Source organism: Topomyia yanbarensis, chromosome 2 (assembly GCF_030247195.1).
Source record: "Topomyia yanbarensis strain Yona2022 chromosome 2, ASM3024719v1, whole genome shotgun sequence".
NCBI lineage: Eukaryota > Metazoa > Arthropoda > Insecta > Diptera > Culicidae > Topomyia > Topomyia yanbarensis.
The window spans coordinates 424,998,959-425,017,077 of record NC_080671.1 but is presented as its reverse complement, the minus strand read 5'-3'; the positions used below and the strand labels follow the sequence as shown (position 1 = coordinate 425,017,077).

Below are 18,119 nucleotides of genomic sequence, written 5' to 3'. Positions count from 1 at the left end.
TGAGAGTGTTTCGAAATTATCAAAAACTTAGACTTAGCAAGCAAATACAATACAATACATATTTGTATTTGTTAGCAAGCTTGTTTTGTTGTTCTTGAAAACTTATTATACGCGAACTGTACGGATTTTTTCTAAAATTTGTGTGGATCCAACCGAAAGAAAAGATTTTTTTCAACCAAAGTTGAAAATTAGATGTGGCAACACTGGATTCAATCAAAACCCACTGAGACGTCCAAAAAATTGTTTCAAAATCGTTCAACACGGGTCCAACGATGGACGTTCGTTGAACGGTTATTTGGACCTAAGGCAAGACATGACAATAGAGGGGGTCGTTTTTGTTCCAATTTTACGTCAGAATGTTCCAGCTCCTGATTGGTTGATTCTGACTTTTTGCACCGTACACAATGTTACTACAGGGATAGCGAAATGATGTTTCGCAGTGTTGCTATATTTGTAAGAAAATAATGTAATTACTTTTGACAAATAATATTATTATCGTTAAAAGAGTAAAAATGAATAAAAGATGCAGAAATTTTGCGACAAAGTAGAACAAGTATCTACCACACGTTTGCCGTATACGTGGTTAATTAATTTAAACAAAAATAAGACAGCAACCAAACCGAAATCTAAAATTTGTCAAAAATGGTTTCATCAAACCTTACTAAACACCCATGACATGGAAAAACGGTGCCCATTATTAATATAATGGATTCAAGATACAAAATATTGCAGGCATAAAATAAATTAACAATAATCCATTTTCATTTTAAAAAATAGCAACACTGTTCGGAAGATTTCGGCAGGATGGAAATCTGCGAAAAGAAGAATGTCGAATGAAAAATAAGAAGCCGATTGTCACGTCTTGTCTTAGATTTGGACGATGCCCAAATTGGTTCAACGAACGTCCATTGGACAATTTTGAAACCAACCGTTAGAGGGAAGCGACATTCGCACCTTTCCATTTTCATCTTGGACGCCAACCAACTCAGTGAGACTTCACAGTAACTTTCACAGCCGCATACATCACACACATCATCATCAGACAGACAAACAGCACACATCCAAAAAAAGAGTTCATCCATCCGCAAATACAAATTTATTTCAACCGTATGCAGTGCAGTGAAAAGTGAGTCTCGGTTCGGTCGTTTGTCGTGTGCGGTTTGCGATTGCCCTGCCCCGAAAAAGTGGTCAAGTGTTCCGGAAATTCTATCGCCTCAAGCTTCGAAGCAGCCCGAGAACTAGCAGTAAGTGTTCCGTGTCCCCGTGGACAAAACAAAAGAGGCCCCCCAGTCTGGCATAAAATTGGTTCGGTCGGATCCGGTTTCTCTTTTTCTTTGCGATTGTGTGTTTTTTTTCGCTCCTCGCAAAGAGGACGAATTCCTCGAAGCCGAGGCGTGATGACCGAATCACCAGTAGACAGACGACAGAGTGCGCGGTGGTGAGAGTGAAACAGCACCAGCTGGACGGTGACAAGTGTACGGACGGAACGTTTGAACCAGAGCGAGAGGGTCAAACTAAAATGGCGTTTGTGGAATTTGATGTATTTTTATGAATGTTTTATTATTTTTCTGACCAAGGAGTCGGAAGCATTGAACGGTGGATCCCGGAAAGCGAATTATACTTCCGCTGAGTTGACTCAACATTTAAGGACAATTGTGAGTGAATGAGTGCAAGAAGAAGGTTCGATTCTAGTGGATTAACTAGCAGCTGCTGCCGTGGCAGCAGAAGATATCGCCTTATAGCCTGATTTTCTCTTCCACCGCTGACGGCTGATGGTGTCGGCCTCGATTTTGCTGCAGTTCGATGGAACTGCGAAAGCGAAATTCTCGAGATGGAGGAAAACATAATCATCGTCATTATGTAATAATATTTATTGCAAGAATCGGCCGTCCGCCCGCTGTTGCGGGATGTATTCGAATAATTCTCTTTCCGTGGCATCTACCCCCCACCTCCCCACAATGTTTACTGAATTCTTACTGAAAAAGAATTTATCAAAATATGCGAAACGGGAAAAGGTCAATGGCTACAGTGATGGGGGAACAGCCACCAACAGGGACGGCAGCAGTTGTCAAATGTGTATCGATTTTTGATCCGTAGACAGCCGGTTCAGGAACATTAGCGCAGATTGCATGAAATGAAAAATCGATTGCCAGGCCGGCATTTCAAGGATAGTTTAGAATATGATATCATTTAAATGAGTGGATAAAAACTGACCGTTGTATGGGTTCTTAATCAAAGGTGTGAAGTACAATTTTCATTTTTCGCCAAGTAAAAAATCACCGTTATCTTTTCGGTGAACTCAAAGCGGGGCGTAGGAAATCAATCGCTGATAACCAGTTTTACCTGTGTAGAAAGGTTTCGCAGAGATAACAGGAGATTTAAATGTTCGACAGAAGGGATGTGTTCAAAATGCGCTGATTCAGCGTCGGCCGTCCCGTGAGTGCAGGCGAGAGATTTTGTTCGGGAAATGCTTAATTTGCACTATGTTTTCGTCCTCTATTGCGTTCACAAATTACACAAAAGTGGGTCGATTGATTTCCTAAATTTAGTTCAGAAGGATGGACATAGTGTTAGGGCCGATTTTCTCATCCTTGCTTAATTTTTAAGCCAAGTTTATCGATGCGTAACAACTCGGTTTAAAAGCTAAGCGTGAGTGAAGAAATCTGCCCTTTGGCACGAAAAACGTATCGGCTCACTGAATTCTTATCTGTTCGGTCAGATGTTCAATCCACATAGGCGAATACATTTTCAATAGAACCTAAGTGCTTGACGAATGAAAAAAAAACTTTTAAAGTCACGTAAATAAAAATAATGTAAAAAAAAAGATCCTAAGTAACATTGAGAGCCTCTCTTGGTTTACTTTCTCTTTCGATTATTACGACGTTATTATAAAACTCCACAAACTTTCCAGTACATAACGAAAGCTAATGGTTTTCACTGAAATATTTTTTTAAACACTGTCATCGACTCGTACAAGTTTCCCGATGTCTGGAAGAAAGCTATAAGGACTCCGATTCCAAAAACAGCAAATCCGGTCTAAGACATCCTACCGATAAGTGTGCCTCCCGATTCCTGCGATTTTAGAAAAATGCTGCTTTAGCAAATTACCGCACATCCGCCTCTCTTTGACAAGCCTAACCTGACAGATGGTTATAGGAAGCAGCATAATACTTCCACGGTATTAGTTAAGGTTGTGCCTTGTGTATTGTTCCCTAGCTCGTAATTGTGTACGATACATAAAGCTGCAGCAAAAGCTCCAAAGGTAATTCGGTTTCGATTAATCAATTGATTAGATCCTTCTTGTAAGGCAGGTTAAGCTTGGCAAAGAAGCTTCCTGAGAGAGGTTTCTTGTGCACGGAACTCCCCAGAGATCTTGCCTCAGCATGTTACTGTTCAGTTTATCCATAAACAGCTTACCCAGCACTCTCAAATGTGTATATCACTTGTATGCCGCCAAGCTGCAAGGTTACATTTCCGGATCAATAGCAGATGTTGACATGTTGGTGCGCAGAGTCAACGAAGACTTTGGATTCCATTCAGCACTAGGCAACCGAAAACAACCTATTTCCTAATCCCAAGAAAACTCAAGCCATTGTTTTCTGTAAGACAGGGCATATCACTCCTACAGCCGACATTACGTTCTACGGAGAGACTGTTGCCTTAAGCGAGAGAGTTGTTATCTTTGGGTTGCTAATGGACAAGTAGACTGATCAGATGAACGTAGCGACGATGCGAGCATACAACACATTTTGTACACATTTCGACGATTTTCATCAGTACTGCCTCTTCAGGTACGTCTTAGACTAGTTCAAGCGTTAGTCATGCCTGTATTCCACGTACTGTCACGTAGTCATTATGAAACATCTCCAGCGAGGATTGATCGAACGAAGAACGACTTTTCTGATTCAGCAAGACACATCCAACAGAAGAAAGAGCCTGCTGATATACGGAGTCTCGCAGTGGAAAAGATTACCCACTGAAACAACGGGAATGTTTTCCCAACACTTTGCTTACCAGAGCGAGGCCGTGGACTTTATTTCTCACCTAATATTCCTTGGGCTGTGGTCCTGCTTCCGTGGTTGGGTTTTCTTTCTTAGGAGGACGTCTGGAGTTTTAGAACTTTCAAACTTGATTTTCTTTCGTTAGGTAAAGAAGCACTGTGAATCACTTTGAAACTTGAAACTTAATTTATTCAGAAAATATTTACAAAAGTTATCTTAAAGCTACATGTTGCCCGCGCGATTCATATATCGCTACGGGAAAATTTGTCCCTTTTAGTCCTTAAGTTTTTCCCTATTCTCCTGAGATACGGTGTAGATTTCCTATGGCCTTAGAAGGGCGCAATTCCTATTTGTTTACTTATATATTTGGCCCTGCCTCTTCAAGACTGACGTATTTAACCACAATACTGATTCCTGCTATTCAATCCTAGTCTAGTCCCGCAAGGGCTCACAAAATATGCGGTTACATTTGTACCGCTTTCTAAGATTTTATTACTATCCTAACCGCAGAGTAAGTGAGAAGGAAAAACCAAAGCTAGCTAATCGGACTGCGTATGGCACGCTTATGTATATTAGGCGCGGGAGGTTGGTAAATAGACAGTGATCCCTTTTTCTGTGTTCTTTTCATTTCATTTTCGGGATTTTAAGATCAACACCAACCTTCCCTACGCGTAGCAGTGATGCATTTCTTATGCACTGCTGACATTGTATAATTAACTCATTTGCGCGGCAACACCCACCGAAATCAAAACCATGCCAATATACAGGGTGTTTGGTTCATGGTTAAGAAACTCTCGAGTGGTGATAGACTGCCATATTTGGAGAAAAAAATTGTTCTACACATACCATCAAATCTCAACCGTTACAGAGTTATTGAACTTTTTGTGTAAAAAACTTATTTGTCTTAAAATACCTCTAACTTTAAAAGTATACTTTGTATTTTAAATGTTTCAGTTCCATTCGAAAGGTGAGAAAATTTCCTATTGAATGGTGTTCTCATATCTTTTAAATAATTAGTTTTAATTACCTTTTAGCTGTAAAGTAGTTAAAAGTTAGTGTTTTTGAGGAGGTTTTTGCTAATTTTCTCGAAATAATGAATTATGATTATAGCAATATCCATTATCCAAAAGTTGGGTTTTAGGACGATTCATAATTTGTTCTTGGACGTCATATTTCTATCTCTTCTCATTTCTTTGTAATTTCATTACTATACTTTTCCTGTAACCGACTTGCAAGTGCTTAAAAGACTCTAATCTAAAAAATATGATTTATATCGTTATTTACAAGATTTCATTGGAAAGCTGAGAAAATGTCCTATCAGTGTATGTACAAATATCTTTTAGTTAAGTGTACTAAATGATTTTTTACTAACGAAATAACTCAAAATTTGTGTTTTTTGGAGAGTTTTTTTATTACAAAATTTATCGTTACTATTGTTCATTTGATGCCCCTTAATGTTCTCTATAACTTTTTATTAGACACTTTGTCTATGTCTCTTCATTTTGCTGCTATTTAATAGTTAACACAACATGAGCTCGCTACAAATGTAGTGGGTTCGAAATCATTTTTTTTTGGCATATGAAACGATGTGATAAAAACGATTTTGCGTCGAAACCAAAAGAGATAATTGAATGGAATCAAAGAAAGAACTGTAGAACTTGCTGAGATGCATTATTTCCATGATAATAATGGTGATGTTTATTATTTACTATTTTAAGAAAATTAACGAAAATGCTAATAATAGCACTAACTTTAAACTAATTTAATTTTAAAAGAATACTAAATTCACTTAACTGAAAGGTATTGATACATTTTTCACTGTAAAATTTTCCTGGCTTTCGAATAAAATGAAAAAAAGTAGAATAAGTGCCTAATTTTTTCAATTAGAGCTGGTACTAGTGAAAATGAGATAAAAATATCCAAGTTGAATAACCCAAAATCATGAAAATAAGAAAAGGTAAGTGTATCATGTCAAAGAACGAATTAAGCAGCTCATCAAGACTAACAATCTTAATTATTAAAATGATGAGGTTAACTATTAAGATTTTCAAGAAATGAACGAAAAATCGTTTAAAATTGTTTAATTTTCAATAAATTACTTTGAAAAGGCTACTTAAACTCATTAGCTGAAACATGAAGGGGCATCACTCAATGCGAAATTTTCTCACCTTTCGAATGGAACTAAAACATTTAAAATACAAAGTATACTTTTAAAGTTAGACGTATTTTAAGACAAATAAGTTTTTTACACAAAAGTCCAATAACTCTGTAACGGTTGAGATTTGATGGTATGTGTAGAACAATTTTTTTCTCCAAATATGGCAGTCTATCACCCCCCGAGAGATTCTTAACCATGAACCAAACACCCTGTATTTTCATTCAAACTTGCGCTTAAATTGCTTGTCTAAATTATAGAAAAAAAAACAAAAAAAAAACAAAACCTAATTAAAATTAGGTCTTGTGCCCTTAACGCGCAAAACGGTTTAGTCCAATTTTTATGGCATAATACCAGGCGTTTGGTTTCTTGAACCAAAAGACAAGAGTTCGTCTTCACTTTCTCGTCAGCAAACCAGAGCTATATTTGCTTCCCGGGACATCACTCGGGACATGTGGCTTTAGGCGTTCACATATGTCGTGTGAACTGTTTGGAATTTTTTGTGTCTAACTAGTGCTAATTTGGGTACTAGTTCAGATACATTGTCTAACTAGACACCAAGATGGTGCTAGTTACTGACGAGATGAATTCGAAACACAAAAAAAACAAAACTTAATTAAATTATAGAATTAATCTTCCCATGAACAATTTTTTACTGTTTAGGATATATTTCATTGGTCTGATGTATAGTTTGAAACTGGCAGGCTATCTTACGATTAATAATAAACAATATTGTGTAAGACCGAAGTGGATCAAATAGGCATTTCCTTGCCCATTTGCTGCGTACATTTTAGCATAGATAAAAACTTAGCTTTAATCGTATTTCTAGTCAAGTGGAAGTCAATACGCTGAAGTTCGGTAACAGTACTGTTTAAATCGTAGTACTCCTGAAAGTTAATCGCTGGTGAAAGTTATGTGCAGCTCGAATGCGGGGTTGAAGATCCAGGTGTCCGAAGATAGTAGAGCAATCCACTAGAAGTTGAACTGGATCGGGAGACGCTTCCTCGCGAGGGAACGGAATAACTGAGCGTTTGCTCAGGTTTAAAACCAGTCTGTATAGAGCACAGTACGTAATAAATCTGTCCAGTTCTCTCTCAAGACATTTGACATCGGTTTAATTCCGTATCCGTCGAAAAATTTTCCTATGTGCGCTGAAGATAAGAGAGGAATATTACTGGGCCGAGATGGCTTCCTCGTGGGATGCTCGACGTAACAAGGAATGGTGCGAATGGACAGCCCTCAATGTTGATTTGGATTTGCCTTCCGTCGAGATAGGAACGAAACCAGCAAAGAAATTGTCCTTCTTTGTCTAGTTCGGTGTCGACTAAGTTAGCCGGCAGCGAGCTGATCGATTGTTGAAAATATACAGGGAATTCGCAGCAACCTTCATCAACGCGGAATGGTTATTCATAACGATCGGGAGCCCTCACATGGCTGGATGATTTGAAAAAACGACAACAATTATCGTAAGCTGAACGACGAAGCTCTGCAGACCCTAGTAGTATTTTTTTTTTACAATGGAGAAGACCTTTATGTCCTAGCCCAGTACACGTGCTATTGGTAGGGTCCAATCTACCGCACGGGGTGCACTGGGGGCGTGTCGGACTCGAATGGTGACCAGCCATTAATACCGACTAAACTCCATTGGGCTCCGCCATCATTCCTCCCAGGAACTACCTCTCGGTATTACTGCTGGGGGGATGGCTGTACTAAATGTACTCATTCACTCTCACTCACGCGTTCATACATCCTGTATGAGGCTTACTTGGGTGCTCTCTCAATCGCACTTTGATTCACTCTCAAACACTCCCACATGAGGCTGACTTTTGTGCTCACCTTTTACGTTCCATGCTAGGCTGACTTGTGTGCTCACCTTACTCGTTCCTTGCTAGGCTTACTTTTGTGCTCGCCCTACCCATACCATGTGAGGCTGACTTGGGTGCTCACCCTATCACCTGATTCACTCTCAATCGTGCCACTCTATTGTACCTTTGTCACTCCCTCTGGCATCCCATGTGGGACATTTTTCTTAGGCCCCACTTCTGACATACCATGCGAGGCTGACTTTTGTGCTCACCTTTTTCATTCCTTGCTTGCTACCAACCTGTGAGGCTGACTTTTATGCTCACCCTTAACATGCAGTGTGAGACTGACTTGGATGCTCACCCTTTCACTCCTCTGCCACGCCATGAGGCATCGATAGCTTAGTTCCAACATACTACGCTACGACCCTCCCGGCATGAGGCAGTCCACTTATACGCCTATACACTCACTCTTCTGTCTTGCTTCGGGGTGGCTGGGTTTACCCCTTACGCGGTTGCCATTCGCTGCGCCAACCTGCCTCGGCATGAACAGACCATTCACTTTCTTTTTTGCGCTTGGCTTTTTTCGCTCCAGCTAACCAATCACTAGTTAGCCGTGCCCGTCGTCTGTTGCTCGGTTCGCCAGATTACCTGTAGCCTACTGGCAATCTGTATGGTAGCAGCCGAGACTGCGTTCCACTTCTCCACCGATTGACACATCCGCTGAATAAGGGTATCAGGGGTTGTGTCCCAGCCACAGATGTCAAGCATTGCTCTTCTTTCGACGTCGAACCGATGACATACGAACAGTATGTGTTCGGCAGTTTCATCTACACCTGGGCAGTCCGGGCAGACTGGGACCTCCGCGTGCCCGAACCTGTGGAGGTACTGACGGAAACAGCCATGGCCTGACAGGAATTGTGTCAGGTGGAAGTGAACTTCCCCATGGGGTCTTCCCACCCAGCTCGATATGCTAGGTATCAGCCGGTGGGTCCACCTACCTTTCGAGGAGTTGTCCCACTCACGCTGCCATCTGGCGACCGAGGTCGCCCTGGTGCGCTCGCGGGCTCCCCTATTTCCACGTAGCTCAAAGCACTCCTCATCTTCCCGAATGACCAGCCCGACTGGCATCATGCTCGCTATCACGCAGGATGCATCGTGTGATACCGTGCGGTAGGCAGATATCACTCTGAGGCACATCACGCGGTACGTGCTCTCCAGTTTCTGTAGGTAACTGGTTACCCTCAGTGCTCTTGACCATGACGGGCCGCCGTACCTGAGGATAGATACGGCAACGCCTGCCAGTAACCTACGTCTACTGGCGCACACCTTTGAGCTGTTGGACATCATTCTCGATAGTGCCGCAACAGCAGTCGACGCTCTCTTGCACGTATAGTCGACATGGCTGCCGAAGGTCAGCTTGTCGTCTATAATGACTCCGAGAGACTTCAGACTTCGCTGTGAAGTGATCGCGACTTCTCCCACATGGATAACTGCATGTTGTGCCGACTTGCGGTTGTTGACGATAACTACCTCCGTCTTATGATGAGCGAGCTCCAGGCCTCTCGCGCTCATCCATTCCTCCACCGTGCTAATCGCGTGTTCTGCGGTTAGTTCTACCTCAGGAATTGACTCCCCGTAGACCTCCAAGGTTACGTCGTCGGCAAAGCCGACGATCTTGACCCCAGGAGGGAACTTCATTCTCAGAACCCCGTCATACATGAGGTTCCATAGCACCGGGCCTAGGATCGAGCCCTGCGGGACTCCGGCGGTGATCGGAACCCTTTTCTGACCGGCATCGGTCTCGTATAGCAGTACGCGGTTTTGGAAGTAACTTTCCAGGATCCGGTACAGACCCACCGGTAGGCTAAGCCGGTGTAACGAGAGCGCGATGGCATCCCAGCTTGCGCTGTTGAATGCGTTCTTCACGTCAAGTGTCACTAACGCACAGTATCGAATACCTCGCCTTTTTCGTTGGATCGCTATCTCGGCAGTATTTATCACTGAGTTGAGAGCGTCCACTGTGGACTTACCCTTCCGAAAGCCAAACTGGTTGCTTGACAGACCGTCCGTACCTTCCGCGTACGGGGTGAGCCTGTTGAGGATGATCCTCTCAAGCAGTTTGCCAGTCGTGTCTATCAGACAGATTGGTCTGTACGCCGATGGGTCGCTTGGCGGCTTCCCGGGCTTCGGCAACAGCACCAGTTTCTGCCTTTTCCATCTATCGGGGAAACGGCACTCGTCAAGGCATCTCTGCATAGCTAGCCTGAACATGTTCGGGTTCGCTATGATCGCTGCCTTGAGAGCGTTGTTTGGAACTCCATCCGGCCCTGGAGCTTTGTTCATTGCTAGGGATTTAGCCACTGCGAGTAGTTCTTCATTCGTCACTGGAGCCACCATTTCGACCGTGCCCGCACTGTCTCGTAGTGCAGGTGGCCAGGGGCTTGTGGCTCGAGACGGGAAGAGTACTTCGATAATCGTTGCCAACCGGTCCGGAGACCGTTCTGGGGGTGAGGAGCCCCCTTTGGTCTTGGCCATCACAATCCGGTAGGCGTCACCCCACGGATTTGCGTTGGCACTCTCACACAGGTTGTCGAAACACGCTCTCTTGCTGCTTTTAATAGCCTTGTTAAGGGCTAATTTCGCAGCTCGAAACACTTCACGGCGGTTCTCTCTTGCATCCTCGGTGCGAGCTCTTTGCATCCTACGTCTAGCTCTGAGACAGGCTGACCGTAGAGCTGCAATCTCGGCACTCCACCAGTATACCGGGCATCTACCGTTTCTTGGCAGTGTTTTTCTCGGCATAGTGGCGTCGCACGCGCGTGATAGAACAGCTACCAGCGCATCACCGCTTAGACTGTCGGTGTTGGCCTCCAGTCCCAGGGCCGCGGTGAAAGCTTCGCTATCTAAGTGATTGGACTTCCACCCGCGTACCTGACGGGGATCTCCCGCCCTCGGATGCTGCACCCCATAGTTGATCTTAAAGCGGATTGCTAAATGATCGCTATGGGTGTAGCCTTCGTCTACCCTCCATTCCATGCCTGGAGCCAGACTCGGGCTGGCAAAGGTCAAATCAATCCACGCTTCCACTCCGTTTCTACGGAATGTACTAGCGGAGCCATCATTAGCTAGCACAGTATCGAGTTTCGCAAGCGCTTCCATTAGCGCTTGACCCCTGCTATTTGTACAGCGGCTGCCCCACTCCACTGCCCAAGCGTTGAAGTCTCCCGCTATTACTACCGGTTTCCGGCCCACGAGGTCCGACGAGAGCCTGTCGATCATCTGTTAGAACTGTTCTATTGGCCACCTTGGTGGGGCGTAGCAGCTGCAATAGAACACACCATTGATCTTGGCAATCGCCACACCCTCGGCGGAGGGGTGTATTACCTCTTGAACCGGGAACCTTCCCGTTGTACAGATTGCCACCATTCCAGACCCGTCCGACACCCAATTGCCGTTGCCGGCAGGGATGCTGTACGGGTCTGATAAGAGGGCGACATCTGTCCTCGACTCCGAGACCGACTGCCACAGCAGCTGTTGGGCTGCTGCACAATGGTTAAGATTTAGCTGTGTGACTCTCACGGCTTCTTCTTATTTAACTCGCCGAAGGGACACGAAGGTCCGCCCATAGCATGTTTATGGGCTTGCTTCTTAGCGGTGCAGATAAGGCACTTATATGCCTTAGTGCACCCCCGCTCTTTATGCCCCTCCTCGCCGCATCGACGACATAGCTTGCTCCTGTCTATGCCTTTGCATTCGTAAGCTTTATGGCCGGATTCTAGGCACCGATAGCACCTGTCCACTGAAGGCGGCTGGGGTATACTAATAGGGCATACCGACCAGCCGATCTTCAGCTTCCCTTTCTCGGTTACCTTTTTGGCATCCGCATTCAGTAGCCTGAGGTAGGCTACTTGGGTGCCAGAGGGTCCGTCCCTCAATCGCACAGAGGCCCGCTCGATTGTGACGCCGCAGTGCTCCTTGACGGCTGCGACGACGTCTTCTGCGGTCGTGAACTCGTCCAAGTGCTTGCACTGGAGAGTTGTTTCCGCACCTAGCGACCTGATTTGGGCGCTCTCACCAAGGACCTCTTGGGCCAAGGCCTTATATACTGCACTTGATTGTGCGCCTCGCTTCAGCACCAGGAGCATCTCTCCCGTGTTGGTGCGTCTTACGCTACGCACATCCTGCCCAAGGGCCGAGAGACTTTCGGCCGCCTTCATCGATTTAAGGACATCGGCGTATTTGTCCTTGTCGGTTTTTAACCACAAGGCTTCGCCTCTGTCCTTGGCCTTCCTCGCAGGCCGCGGTACCTCCGGTTTCGGTGCCGGCTTTTTCTTGGTAACCAGCGTCCAGGGGTTTGAGCCCCCCCTGCCCCGGTCGTGCCGGGTTGCTGGTACCATCGCTCTCCACAGCGAGGTCACTCTCGCCCTCGCTTACCTCACCCAGGCGGCGTTTGACCTTGACGGTTGCACGCCGAGTGGTGTCGGTTTTGGCACCCTCGCCTGGCGACTTCCTAGGGCGCTTCGCATTCGATGCCGTCTTGCGATTGCCCTTTCCCTTTCCCTTCGAGGGGAACTCGGTCGCCGCTCCGATCGACGTGGCTGCTCCGTAGAAGGTAAAGGCCACTGTCTGTGAACCTCTATCGACCTTCTCTCTTTCCTCCCTATTGGAGGCCACTGTCTGGGTTTCTCTGTCGGGCCTCTCCCGACATTCCACCCTCTCAACATAGGCCTGCTGTTCCTGTCTTGCGACACGAACAGCTTTCCGGAGCTCCAAGAGGCTCAACTTCAACTCCTTGGCTATGTTCTGCTTTGCGCTAGCGAAGTCGATTATAGAATCGAGTTGCTTCGCTACTTTGCGCATCGCAGCTATTGGCCCCTCCGATGCATTGGTAGGGATATTGCCTACCGCTGCTGGGGGGTCACTGGTGCTTTCGGATGCAGCACTCATCGCTCCACTACTCTCCCCACGGGGAGGAGACCTCGCCAAACCACCTCTTGCGAAGGGGTTTGGCACCTCCGTCTGTTTATTTTTATTTTTATTTACCTCCATGTATAGTCCCACGAGTAGCGCGAGAAATATATGTCCGCCACACCAGAGCTCCGCATTAGCGTGGTAAGGGACGCTTACTGTGGGGGTTGCCCAGGTACCCCACAGGCTCCGTTAACGATCGAGCATCTTTTTCACCCCCTCGATCACTCATCCCTCGGCACGGGTCGCTTCACGCCTTGGAATTGGGGTTATGCCCTACCTTGCTTTACGTGGTGATCTCGGCCCGGATCATCACAACCATCCTCCTTTACCAGGGCTTTGGACCTGTAGCTCTGGTTCTCAATAGTTCCATGTACGTATGTTATTACAGACATGCTACTATTGGGATCCGTCATTCGCTAGCGGAGTTATGTATGTATGAATGTAAGCCCTTATGTATGCCTGTATGCATGGATGTGTATAGGACCAATGTATCCCTGAGCAACATGGAAGGACACCTCTGAGCCGCTAAAACGCTCATGGGAAGCCGGGTGCGCGGTCATAGGTGTGACCATAAAGCACTGCACACACTGTCAAATGCAACGGATAGACGGTAGGTGTACAATTAATGCACATAGGTTGCAGAAATAGGTTGTTGAGACAGCCCGATTGCACACTGATAAATAACAATAACAACAATTTGAATAGAGTACAAATATATAATCTATTGAATTATTTTCATGAATTGGTTATGTGGTTCTCAAACTGCTATTCGGTGAAAGGTTGTCTTTGACTGAGTAGTGCTTCAGGTTCATCGAATGACGGTAATGGTGGAATAAAGTGGGGAAGGGACATTTTTCAACATGAAACTTTCGAAGTTCTGTATGAATCATCTGGTTTAGCAAGCTATTTGCAACTGTGACTTGAGAAGCTGCATTTTTTTTTGTAACCGGGGCAATGAACCAGGAGATTTTATCTTCATTTATTTTATTCATACGCAAAGATCGGATGCAACGGCCTTCGCTTACGAAGGGCCGTTGCATCCGACGATTGATCTTTAGCAGTTTTACATCATTTCAGTTCCTTGAGTTAAGTAATGCGCAATGTTTAACATATGACGATCTTTTATCCGAAGGGAAAGGCTGACAATTAAATACCGCTTCTGACACAAAATGATAATTGTCAATGCCTATAAATATTTCTCAGGCATCTGCTGCAAGAATTTTTTGCAATTTTGTTTACCTTTCACTCCAAAACTATAACTACCTTCTCATTGATTTTTTTCCATTTAATATATACTCAACTATGGCAAACTAATGGTAAATACTTTCTATAATTTATAAGTAACTGAGAATCTCCGTTAGGCACTATTAAAAACACACCTGTTATTTTAGTTATTTTGAGCCAATAGATTACAAGATTCCTTTTCAGTAAACAAAAATATTATGTATTGGGAGTGTGCGTACAGAGAGCACAAAGCCAATGCACAGGACAATTGCCCTGGTTGGACGGTTACTGTATTTAGAAACAATAACCATACCGTCCTACACCAAAAACGTCATAATTACGACTTGAATCCGATCGATGTGGAAGTAACTTCACATCGAAATGCTTGCGTTTTGAAATTTCCTCTTCTAAAAGTTTTGCCTTTTGAAATTTGGGTTTCCAGAAAGTTTGCCTTATGAAATTCCACCTTGTGAAAAGTTTGCCTTTTGAAATTTCGCCTTTTTGATTTTTCAGCCTTTTAGATTCGAGCTTATATAAATTCGCGCTTATGATTTTCAGCCTTACGGTCTCGACCCATAAAACCATACATATCAAGTTTGTCTAGCTTGAATTTATCGAAAGCATCGTGCAGCATACATCGGTTTGCGTCTTGCGATCAAAATTCATTGATAATATATTGCTAGGGAGCGCAGGTACCTTAACGACAATCGTAATATTGCGTTCTTTATGTATTCTTGGAATAAAAAACGTGAATAAAAAGCCAATATTAAAACTCAATAAACCAGTATCTTGTTGGTATAATATTAAAAAATATTGCAAAGGAAAAGCATAACTGTTTGGCGGAAAATGTATATTTCGAAACTTTAATTCAAACAAAACAAACGCAAAAATGAAAATAAAACCTCTCCCAGTTCTAGGTCACAGTTAGGTAATCGCTCTTCCCATTTAACGTCCGTTACTATGCTGCTTTCTATACCACAACAAACGCCAATACTCATCCACCGGAAGTCTGCAAATCAATCAACAACGCTCCGGTGAAATTGTTTTCATTCCACGCTTTCAACTCTACATCTGTCTTTATCAACAGGCAAGGTCTGCTGCAAATTATGCAAATGATTCGCCAGTTCTCGTGTTGTGTAGTTTCGCCCTCACCGTGCCGTGAGTCATCATTGCCAGCCAGCGCGCGTCATACGATGCAGGCGAATAAAACACATTTATCGCGTTGTATGGCAAGAAGTTCTTTTTATTTCAACCGGCTGTCGCACGCCTCGTATCAACCACGGTCAAATTTCTGTAAGGTTCCTCACTAGTTTTCCTGTTTTCCCTTTTTTTTAGTTTTTCTTGTAACAGTGTAGCAGCTTCGACCACCGGTGCAGCAGCAGCAGCAACAGTGCGGGAATAGAGGCGACAAGATGCAGACGATAAAGTGCGTCGTGGTGGGCGACGGTGCCGTCGGTAAGACGTGCCTGCTTATCTCCTACACCACCAACAAGTTCCCGTCCGAGTACGTGCCGACCGTGTTCGACAACTACGCCGTCACGGTGATGATCGGTGGCGAACCGTACACGCTGGGTCTGTTTGATACTGCCGGTGAGTATTTTCGGGGACTCTATAGTCTGCCTATAATCGTAAGTCAGTCTCATGTAGATAGGGAATCTCAAAGAACATGGGACTGACTTGCGATTATGGGCAGTAAAGGGGGGTATGTGAAACTGTGAAAAGGTTGGAACCATTGGCGAACGGAAAACTGAAACGTTACTGTAATCTAGCGTACGATAAAGCAGACCCAACAATAAAAATGATGCATATGCAGGTCATATCTATTGCTAAAATGTGCAATACGAGAGATTGGTGAACAAAGAATTGAAGCCATTATCACAATCCACGGCAACGGCTGATACAATTCGCTGTGATAACTATAGAAGTGGCATGATTCATGCTCAACATGATAGTCGCTATACTAAAGACCCTTCAATCCCACCTGCAAATCTATCAACAACCAGTTCAAACAATTTCCCTCGGAAACCCACTTACGCATGCAAACACCGAATTTAGCAACCCCGTTGAAATTATTCCGATGAACTCATCGAAGAAGACGTTTCCAAAACGGTGGATTAATCCCGTGACAACTAAATAAAAAAAAATCATTACTCAAGCAACACGGGCGTTGAAGTGGACCAAAGCCAAGTTTCGTTGATTCGAAGCACGCCTACACTACGTTTTCGCCTTTTTATGTACCTACCGGTAACGTAGCGACTAATGTACAAAAAAAAACAACTGAAAAATGCAATCCGGTCACGCATGGTTGATTTCAGTTTTTTGTGTGTGTGTGTATCGCCTTTTCACATTCCACAGTTTAGGTTTGTTTTACTAACCCGTGTACTTGACGTTGAACTGCTTTTTTTCCTCCCTCCCAATTCCAGGTCAGGAGGACTACGATCGGCTGAGGCCTCTATCGTACCCGCAGACGGACGTGTTTCTGGTTTGCTTTTCCGTGGTCAGTCCCAGCTCGTTTGAAAACGTCAAAGAAAAGGTAACGAGGGGGAAATGTTCAATGGATTGCACGCGGTCATCAATCGTTAATCGTAATCCTGTTTTGCAGTGGGTTCCGGAAATAACGCATCACTGTCAGAAGACACCGTTCCTGCTGGTCGGTACCCAGATCGATCTGCGTGATGAGCAGAGCACGCTGGAGAAGTTGGCCAAAAATAAGCAGAAACCGATCACGCTCGAGCAGGGTGAGAAGCTGGCTAAGGAACTGAAGGCGGTCAAGTATGTGGAATGCTCGGCACTGACGCAGGTTAGTTTCTTTGTGGGGGTCAGTTTATGGGTTAGAGGGAATTTTGTAAAGAACTAGATTAAGATTCTGACTTTCTGTTATAAGGAAAGGCTCTGGAATCATTCCGCAATTAGACTTTTCCACCAAGGCCAGAAGGAATGAATGTCATATACCATTCAACTCGGTTCGTCGAGTTCGGAAAATGTCTGTGTGTCAAATCACACAACTTTCTCAGGGATAGCGGAACCGATGTTTACAAACGTGTTGTCAAACGAATGGTACAACGCTTTAGTAGACTGTCATTTTTTATCAGAGCTCCGGTCCAGGAGTTACGAGTTCGTGGTGATCACATAAATGGCATCTGCATGATACCGTCATAATAATATTATTACACACTGTCCAGACGCGTATAATGATGTACACAATGTATTCCTCGCGACGGCATCATTCATTTTGGAGAACCCCTACGTTGAATAGTTACGGAAGATCTACTCGAACTAAAGTTTTGCGGAAATTACATATTGAAAACAGATTTTTCTTCGCAAATCAAACGAACTGCAGCACATCGTCAGCTATATCCAAGATAGCAGCATCATCAAAGTGGGTCGCAGCCCTGATAATGTGGCCTTTTTTAACGGGAACTCCTCGGAAATTTGGCACTTGGAACGTCAGAGCCCTGGAAACTGTAAAAGTTGGAAACTGGAAAGTGTAAAAGTTGTAAACCCAACTATCTTCGTATAGTACCATATATACCAAAATGGTGGCAAGAAGGCAGTGGCTTTAAGTTCTCGGCAATTAGCAGCGATTTGTCACTAGAAGGAGGCCTGTGAGTGACCGTAACTGCATGTTCCGGATAAAGGGCAAGTTCTTAAACTACATCATGACTAACGCCCACGCAAATACAAACGACAAATCCAATGCTGTGAAAGATGACTCCTATGAGCATCTAAACAAGACCTATAGGCTTCCACTCAACCACCAACGACAACGGCCTAATGTTGCTCAATCTCCCCGCTCCAGCACAAGTTCAACAACAAGCTGCTATCTGCAGCACTTGTTTTTAACAATTTTCGAAAGCAAACCTGGAAACACTTGAATGGCGAAAGCTGCTCGCAAATCGACCATGTTTTGATAGACGATCGACATTTCTCCAAACTACCTAATTGATGTCAGGACCAAATGTC

At 44.3% G+C, this 18,119-nt stretch overlaps 1 protein-coding gene across 3 annotated transcripts in view; it reads left to right on the top strand.

Annotated features, from left to right (window-relative positions):
* Nucleotides 1–1,092: 1,092 nt before the first annotated feature.
* Nucleotides 1,093–18,119, top strand: part of LOC131685295 (cdc42 homolog) — a 47,957-nt gene continuing 30,930 nt past the window's right edge. Inside the window, exons 1-4 of one of the 3 annotated variants that reach the window (XM_058968918.1) lie at nt 1,093–1,244; nt 15,492–15,746; nt 16,580–16,689; nt 16,759–16,956. In XM_058968918.1, coding sequence (XP_058824901.1) covers nt 15,569–15,746; nt 16,580–16,689; nt 16,759–16,956 — 486 coding nt within the window. In that variant the 5' untranslated portion in view covers nt 1,093–1,244; nt 15,492–15,568. Of the gene's footprint in view, nt 1,245–1,499; nt 1,656–13,523; nt 13,543–15,491; nt 15,747–16,579; nt 16,690–16,758; nt 16,957–18,119 lie in introns of those variants that run through there. The other 2 variants (XM_058968919.1, XM_058968920.1) reach the window with 2 other exon arrangements.